At 39.4% G+C, this 9,496-nt stretch overlaps 1 protein-coding gene across 3 annotated transcripts in view; it reads right to left on the bottom strand.

The window, feature by feature from the left end:
- Positions 1–6,871: 6,871 nt before the first annotated feature.
- SLC10A7 (solute carrier family 10 member 7) overlaps positions 6,872–9,496 on the bottom strand; it is a 282,712-nt gene continuing 280,087 nt past the window's right edge. For all 3 annotated transcript variants that reach the window (XM_020978288.2, XM_020978289.2, XM_078148543.1), the window contains one exon: positions 6,872–9,109. In XM_020978288.2, coding sequence (XP_020833947.1) covers positions 9,080–9,109 — 30 coding nt within the window. In that variant the 3' untranslated portion in view covers positions 6,872–9,079. The remainder of the gene's footprint in view (positions 9,110–9,496) is intronic.

Below are 9,496 nucleotides of genomic sequence, written 5' to 3'. Positions count from 1 at the left end.
GGGCTGGATAATGCATTCAGTTGCTATGTTTTTCACAAAAGGAATTGAGGGAGGGAACATGAGTAGGTTTTAACATTGACATGGGTTTAGTTTCAGCAGAATGAGGAAATGAATGTCATCACATTTGAGGAATCTCTGTAGAGACATGCTTATATTACATTAAATCACATTATAGTTCTCGGTATTTGACTTATTTGCTTTGTTCAATATTACATTAAATATTACAGTCCTCGGTATTTTTGCCTTATTAGCCTTATTCACCTTATTTAACTACATCCCATTATATTGTAGTCCTGTCTTTATACCTTCTTCATTTATGCTGACTAGACTGTCAGCTCAGTGAGGGCAGGGACCATATCATATCTCACAGTTCCCTGCATTTATTCCTTATTTATCTACTCTAAGACCTGCGAAGGCAGAGAATCTATCTTATATAAATTTTGTTTCTCCCTAGGGCTGAGCAGAGTGTTCTATACATGGTAGGTGTTTAATAAACACTTATGTTGTCTTGGATTGTTTCTGAGGACATATGCCCCAACCAGACCTATAAAATAGACTCAAAGAAGAATGACTTATGGCAGCCAAGTTCAAGAAAGCATGAGTATCACATATGTCCTCTATTAGACTGAGATCTTTCGGTGGACACTGACTAGTTCTTGAACTTGATCTCTTTAGGGCTGGGTATGAAGGGGCTAGAAATTGGGCAGCGCCAGTGCTGTTTGGCTGAGTTCTTGTTACATGTTTCATCTTTCCCAGCTCAAGCTCAGGTCCTGCCTTTGGGCCATGCTGACTGGAGAGGGCATATTACATGTTGTCCCCAACTCCATAACCATGCTTCACGGCCCTTTTCCAGCCATACCATCACTACCCCCACATCTTTCCCATTTCTTGTTCTGGGAATAATAAGACCTATGTTACCATTGCTTTTGGAAAAGGGGTGTTAACTGTCCCCATAGCTTCTCATCATTCTTTTGAGTTCATCCTTTTTGGGCCAATACTCTGCTATGTGCATTGTTTCTCCCATTTATAACATAAGTTCATTGATGGCAGGGACTGTCCCTCCTTTTCATTCCCAGTACTTAGCATAGTGCCTGGTATGTACTAAATACCTAATGTTTTTTCATTCATCTATTCATTCATTTATTCACCCATTCATTCACCTCATGGCTGTACAGGAGGTCTGCTGGAGGCAAAGGATTACCCATCAAAGGGATATGGTTTTAGCATTCTAGAACACATTTGCCCATGTCTTGATTAGAAAATGAAGTGATGATTCATGCCTTGGTCACTTCCTGACTTGATTACAGACATTTAATGGACTCTCCAATAACTCTTCTGCATAGATTACAACTCATGGAGAATACCCTTTTTGCAAAAGCTCCAGGCTTCCAATACATTTGATTCAGTACCCATCCATCACTGCCTTCTTTGTATACTCAATCCCAAAGGATCCCACTTTCTCTGCCTCTGAATTGCTGAAAATAAACCCATCAGCTGAAAATAAAACCCAACTGAGGACTATGTATCTGCTGCTTGTGGCTTTTAGCTTTGGAAAGAAGAACTGATAACAGGGACAGTCTACTCTCAGCATGGGAACATGACCAAAAGACCACAGCTTCTTACGGGATCATAAGCACAACTGGAGAGGCAGCTGGAACGGCTAAATCATTTTCACATTAAAAATCAAAATATATTTTGATCAAGCAGCCAATGATAAAACAAGAGGTCAAGAGTAGCTGCTATGGGTATCAGTTTTTCAAATCTGGTGATATAAGGAAGTCCAACTCCTTCCTGTTATACCCTTTACTTCTTTAGTCCACTGAGTCTCTCTTTGCCTTTTTACTTTCATTTAATATGCAAGATTTAAAAATAACACCTCATCTTATATTCATGTCCTTGTCTATCACTAGTCACATAAAAATAAACATTTGATTTCTTAGCCTTTATTATCTAAAAATATTAAACTTCTAAGGTTTTGCTAAGTTTGTAAATTGAATATCCTGTTCACTTTTGGGTTCTTTTGAAGGAATGATTCAAATTTTCTCCTTTCCTTGGAGGTCCATTTTCTTTGGTGGTAAGGTCCAACTTCACAAGATATATTATTTTGAGATGCCAATCAATATCCTTGCTTTTTGGAATATCATATTCTATTTTCCTTTGATATCTTACAACCTATTGGAATAGTACAGTGCTATTCTGACTTCTCCTTGGGGTTTGAAGTTTTTCCCTCCGTTACTGTTTATAAGATTTTTTTTGTTTGATATTGTAGTTATGCATTTTCATTACAATGTTTCTTTATGATTCAAACCTGAGGTTTCTTTCTGTTTCATGTTCTGTGGATCCTCTCAATCTGAACTTTGTTATCTGTTTTCAATATTTACAGGGAAACTTGCAACTTAACTTCTTGAGGCATGGTATTATTATTATTTTTTTCTGGAAGACCTATCATCCTTAGGTATTTCCTCACATCCTATCTTGAAATTCAATATCTTGTTTTGTTGTGCTCTCATGTTCTTTCAATCCTATTTTTCATTTTTGTTCAGTTATTTTTCCACCTCTGAAATTTTGCATTCTAATTCTGTCATATCTTTTCCAGAAAATCTAATGATATCAGCTTTATTGAAGGAATAGATCACAAATCAACAGAACTTAAAATGTAAGCACTTTTAAAAGAGGATAATACTGGCATCCACAGGCCTTACTACCATTCCTGGTGTATCTCTTCAATGAATGTTCTGAAACACGGAGGCATGGGGAAAAAACAGTAGAAGGAAGAAATCACCCATCGATGTTTGCCAGTCACTTTTGCTGTCTTCATCAGCATTGTTCTCCTACTCTTGTAGTTGAAGGGGCTCTTCTAATGGGCTGCATCAATGACTCAGGACTCACTACTTCCAAGAAGCCTTTTTTTTTTTTTGGCTAGGCAATGGGGTTAAGTGACTTGCCCAGGGTCACACAGCTAGTAAGTGTTACGTGTGTGAGGCCATATCTGAACTCAGGTCCTCCTGAATCCAGGGCTGGTGCTCTATCCACTGCCCCACCTCGCTGCCCCCGCAAGAAGCCTTTCTTGTCCAGCCATCCTCTACATGGATTACTCTGCATCCCCCAGAAGTCAGGGACTATTTGTATTTTATGATCTTCATTTAATTTTTAAAATTCGTAATCTTTAGAAGACTCACGGTTTCTAGCTGTTTCTTGTCCCTTTGGTTAGCCTGTAATAGAGTTGACTACAGGGGGCTAAGTTATCAATTTCTTTTATCTCTCATAGAGTAGGCATGAAGAAACCCTTGATAAATACTTACTGAAGAATTAATCTTCCCTATTATACTGCTCCAAAGAATTCATTTAGGAAGCTTCATGCAAACCAGCAGTACTTTTAGTTGTAGGGATTCACCCATAGCTTTTGTGGAAACTTAGCTGTAATTTCTGTATTCTAAGGAAGGAAAGAGATATATTAAGAGGTAGCATGGTATAGCATAAAGAAAGAACAGTGGACCTGCAATTAGGAGAGATTGGGTTTACATCCCATCTTTGATAATTATTGGCTTTGTGACCATGGGCAAGTAATGTAATCTCTTAAAGCCTAAGTTAGGGCAGCTGGGTGGCACAGTGGATAGAGTGCCCAGCCTGGAATCAGGAAGAAACATCTTCCCGAGTTCAAATCCAGTCTCAGACACTTACTGTGTGACCCTGGGCAAGTCACTTAACCCTGTTTACCTCAGTTCCCTCATATGTAAAATGAGCTGGAGAAAGAAATTGACAATCATTCCAATATTTTTGCCAAGAAAACCCCAAATGGGGTCACAGAGAGTCAACTGAAGACAATTGTAATAACATAATGCCTGAATGTGCTCATCTACAGAATGAAGATAATATCTGATTAAAATCTATGATTCTATGTCCACCTAAGTCTTCACTTCTTCAGGCCAAACATTCCAGTTTCTTCAACTGACCCTCATATGACATTATTTCAAGGCCCTTCATGCTTCTGGTAGCCATCCTCTAGTCACTATCTTATCCCATCAATGTCCTTCTTAAAATGTGGTGCCAAGAACTGAATAAAATACTAATGTAGTCTGACTAGGCCTGAGTGCAGTGAGACTGTTCCTGACATTATGCCTATATTAAGGCAGCTTTAGGTACTATAAGCTTTCCTTGGCTGCCATATAACATTGACGACTCGCATTGTCTGCTTAGATGCCCAACTTTTTCTTAGATGAAATGTCCTCTAGTCACACTTCCACATTTTTTTTAACTTGGAAAGCTGATTTTTAAAGCTAGGTGTAAAATTTAAAGTCATCTCAATTAAACCATATTATCTTCAATTTAGCCTCATATGCTTACCAAAATTTTCAATTCTGAATCTGTCAGTGACAGTATTATCCATGTTTCCTCCTAGCTTTGTGACATTTGAAAATTCATAACTCTGTCATCTATGCCTTTATACAAGTCATTGATAAAATGTTAACAGCACAAGCATAGATCACTTAACCACTCCAATAGAGGCCTCCTTTCAAGTTGACATGGAGCCATTAAGACCACTCTTTGGCCCTTCATCAAGTTCCTAATCTGTCAAACTGTACTAATATCTAGTTCACATCTCTTTAGTTTATTCACAAATATAAAATGAGAGATTTTGACAAATGCCTTGTTAAAAATCTAGATAAACTACACAGATTCCTCTGATCTACCAGCTTAGTAAGTGTGTCAAAAAGGAAATGAAGTCAGTCTGGCACAATCTGCTCTTGATGAAGTCAAGCTCTTTGTGATCAGTGTTTCCTTTTTTAAGATGTTCACTAAGCATCCTTTAACATGTTCTAAAACATTGCTAGGAGTAGATGTCAAGCTCGCTGGCCTATGGTATAAGGATCCTGTATTATTCCCAACTTGGTTACCTGGAGAGGGAAGCAGTGGGTTTAGGCAAAGTGTTTTAGTTTGCTCCTTTTCCTTCTTCAAGAATAAGAAATGGTTTCAGAAAATCCTGACAAGTTAAACTCCTTGGTTCCCCCATGAACTGGAAGGTGGCCACTGAGGCTGGGGATGGTTCTCCTTTGGTACCTGTGGCAAGCAATGAAACCATACTGGCAGATATGAAGGGAAGGACCAGCTCTGGAATTTAACGATATTAGAAAAAATAGAAATACTCTATTACAAGTAAAGGGTTTGATACAGACTTTTGGGACATCATGAAGTCTAAAGCTTCACATTTAGCTTACCAAACCTACAAGTGATTCTGTGCAATTAGTTTGAATCAGCTAAAGTGTGAGGAGCTCATTCTTGGAAGGCATGACCTACAAATTTGGTTAAGATAGATGCATACATGCCCTTTGACTCAGCAATACCATAAATAGGTCTGTATTCCAAAGAGTTCAAAGAAAAAGGTAAAAGGACCTACATGTACAAAAATATTTATAGCTGCTCTTCTTGTGGTGGCAAATAATTAGAAATCAAGTTGACGTCTGTCAAATGGGGAAAGGCTGAATAAGTTGCGGCATTTGATTGTGATAAAATACCATTGTGCTATAAGAAATGACAAGGGGGTGGTTTCAGGAAAAAACAAAACAAAACAAAACATGGCAAGACCTATATAAAGTGAGGCAAAGTGAAGTGAGAAGAACCAGGAGATCATCGTGTACAATAATAGCAATATTGTAAAGATGATCACCCATGAAAGATTTGGGTACTTGAACACAATGATCAGATAGTTCCGAAACACTCATGATGAAAAAATCCTATCCACCTCCAGAGACAGAACTGATGAACTCTAAGTAAAAACTGAAGTATAATTTTTTTACTTTCTAAAAAAAATGTGACTAATTGGTTGGGAGGTAGAGCCAAGATGGCAGAGAAAAGGCAGGAAGCAGCCTAAGCTCTTGCCGATTTTCGTCAAAATAATTTTAAATCAAGCCTCAAAATGAATTCTAGAGCGACAGAGAAAAAGATGACGTGAAACAATTTTCCAGCTCAAGATAACTTGGAAGGACTGCAGGAAAGGTCTGTCTCACTTGAGTAAAAGGGGAGTGCAGCCCAGGGCAAGCCAGCTAGAGGCTCTTAGCCCCCAGCACAGATAAGCAACCGAGTTCCCTCAGTCTTGGCACAGCCCTAGCACAACAGGATACTGGCCACGCCAGCCACTCTTAGTACAAAGGTGAGCTGCTGGTCCTGGCACAGCAAGCCAGTGACCAGGCCCCTGGCCTCCTGGCACAAGAAGCTTTGGACAGTCCCCTCTGTACCCCAGGAGCAGAGCTCAACTTGAAAGTCATGAAATAGATTGGAAAATGAGCAAAAAATAAAAAAAGCCCCAACTGTAGAAAGCCACTATGGGGACAGGGAAGATCACAAAATGTGGCTAATATAGAAATATGTTTTGCATGATTTCAAATGTATCTTATCATATTGTTTGCCTTCTCATTGGGTGGGATAGAATGTGGAACTCGAAATATAAAAAGGAAAAAAGTTAATTTTTTTTAAAAAGTAAAAAAAAGATAGATACACACATTTTCTAATGATTTCTAAATTTTGTCATTTTCATTTCAATTCATCATAGTGATTCAATTGATCATTATCTTTCCTAACTCTCATGATAGAAAAAATTTGCATTTATGGAACAAATACTTAAGTATACCTACATGTACACATTTGTTTCAAAATTTTAATAGGGCAGATTTTAAAAACTTGCTTACAGAAGTTTTTGAAGCATATAGCAAGGTCTACATCATCATCTAAATCACATCAACATAAGTATCATTGAACATATTTCTTGTCATAAATACATTTAGGCAAAAATAAAGGCATAAAATGAATAGTTTAGCAGTCTGGCAATCCAATGGAATATTTTAGAGAGAAATAATTAAGTCCCAATAAAGAGGAATTAAAAATAAATTCCAATTTTATTTTATGTCCCTTTTGGAACAATATGCTACCATGTCTGCATAAAAACAAGAGCATAAACACATTCTATCCAGATTACTCTGAAGCCATCCACAATAATACTTACAATATTATTATGTATAAACTTAAGACATTGGGCAGGGTTGGGGGAAAAGTAGGAGGGGTGGGAGATAATGTTTTCTAAATTAGATGCTAAAACTGGGTGGGAGTGTTTATAACTGGATTTTATTTTCACCCATAATCACACCTATTAGGTGTGAGAGTCAGTAACAGAGGTAGATCAGTTGGGAACAAGGGGGGGAAGCAGTGTACAAACCAGGGAGAAAGAACTATGTAGGCTCATACTTGTTTGTAACGGTAGACCAGGAGACCAGATAAATCTGAACATTTTGCCCTTTGGTTACAATGAAATTTGAACAGGCCCACACACAGACGCCAAGCAGAAAAATACTGCCCCCCTCAGCCCCCACTGCTCCTAGCTAATGTTTCCCTATATCCATGTTTGCAAACATCAGGAAAAACACCTTGCAAAAGATTAGCCCAACACAGGATCCAATGGGGTCTCCCAATAAGGGAGTGGCACTTTAGGGAGATGCCAGTATAAACCAGCCTTCCCATTTACCCTTGGGATCAGTTTGTAAATTCTGAAGATAATGACCAGAAAAGCCATCAAAAAGGAGATGCCACAAGGGGCTGGGAAAACATCCTTTCAGAAGCCAGCAGTAGTAGCGATATAGATTTAGACTGGACAAAGTCATCGAGCGCCCCCAGGAATGACTTGTGTGTTGGTACTATGGAAGCAAACCAGAGTCATCACCACTGTTTTTGCCTTAGGACTTTTCCCATCCAAACCAAAAATGCCATCATTTTACATTAAGCCAAGGATGAGAAGATACTCTAGACAGAAAGCTTTAAGGGAGACTTGGAAGATGACAGCATTCTCCATAATGAGAATCTGAAGCTTTGCTGACCACCGTGATCTTATTTCTATGTCTTGCCCCTTATTAAAGCTCAACCCTGAAAATCTGTAAGAGAAACACCCACAGAGCTAATGCTGGGTTTACGTCTGGATGTCCACTTTGGGACAACTCCATTCACTTGATGTCTGTGACCATAAACAACGCTCTATGTTTTGCAATTCTCTGGCCAGGCTGCCAGAAACGTGCTACAAACGGTTGCCGCATCTGTTGCTGATTCCTCAAATTTAACAGGCTGCAACTGGATAGAAGGCAAGCAGCTCAGGTCTTTCTGTAATGGTAAAAATAACTAGTTTTGGTCTCTGGCATGGAATGTGGCTCTGGGCAGTCCTTCATTGCTGAAGGTTCCTGCCTTCCTGACATCTGCCCCTCTTACCGGCCTGAGGCAGATTTGCAGGTAGCATGGGAACAAGCAGGGAAGGAGGAAAGTGGGGAAAAACATGAATAATAATGACAAAAATAGAAGTCTCCCCTGCCCCCCTTCCCCCGAACTTTACTTATAACTCAAACATCAGTGCCTTTGAAACAGCCTATGATGCATTTAAGACAGAAAAATGCCACCATCTCATACAACGGAATTGAAAGAATTATCTTGAGGACACTCTTAATTTGAAGGAATGTCTAGAAAACTATGTCAATGAATGCAAATATTTTCTGCTTTCCTAGCATCCATCCATCTACTCTCTGGCCCCATGCTGAGCATACACAAACAAGAAGAAAGAGGCATGTCACAGTTTTAGAATAAAGGAGGCACACACACACACACACACACACACACACACACAAAGTCAAGGTATTCAAGGGAAAACTTTGGAAATGGTCTCCCTAAAGTTTGTTGGCAGAAGGGTATTTTTTAGGTCTTTGGACCTTCTTTTCGATAGCCTTGTGTCTGCCACAGCATTGTAGTTACACAGAAAACAGTGAAAGGGAATCCAAGGTTTGCTTCTTAACTGGGAGGACCATTCACTGAGTTAGAAAAATAAACAGCTCCAAAATACTGTACAGCCTCTGCTGGTCACCAGCAAGGTAAGTTCTAGAAACAATGCTCTGGCCAAATGCATTTTAAGGCACTTTAAATAGATCTTTTTTTTTCATATAAAAAAATAAAATATGCATTGAAGCAACATTCACAAATACAGGTCTTCTGAATGGCGTGATTGTACAGTATAGTACATATATACACATCTGCGACTCGAGGGTCCCCGCTAGTGTCATACTGTTGGCTTCATCAGCTTCACACCCTACAAGAAAAGCAGAAAGAGTGAGTCCAGCAGCAGCACAGTGTAAGCAACAGGGTGGCAGAGAGCCCTGGAATGGGGGTGAGCCAGCCACCAACGGGATCTGAGAGGATGACGTGGAATGAGTGTTGAGCCTCTCATTCTGCAGGTGAGGAAACGGAATCTCACAGAGGGGATGGGACTTTTCCAAGGTTACAAAGGCAAGAAAGAGCCCAGCTGGAATCTGACCCAGGTCCTCTGACTTTGGATGCAACGCTTTTCCCCATGACGACAAGAATCAAGAGACTTGAGCTGGATTGTTGGTTCCCCACATGGTCTGTGTAACCAGGGACACAAGTCACTTTGCCTCTCAGACTCGGTTTCTTCCTCTGTAAAATGGGGACAATATTC

The sequence above is a fragment of the Phascolarctos cinereus genome, unplaced genomic scaffold, assembly GCF_003287225.1.
Source record: "Phascolarctos cinereus isolate Bilbo 61053 unplaced genomic scaffold, phaCin_HiC Scaffold_9;HRSCAF=440, whole genome shotgun sequence".
In the NCBI taxonomy this organism is placed as follows: Eukaryota; Metazoa; Chordata; class Mammalia; order Diprotodontia; family Phascolarctidae; genus Phascolarctos; species Phascolarctos cinereus.
This window is presented reverse-complemented; position numbering and strand designations above follow the sequence as displayed.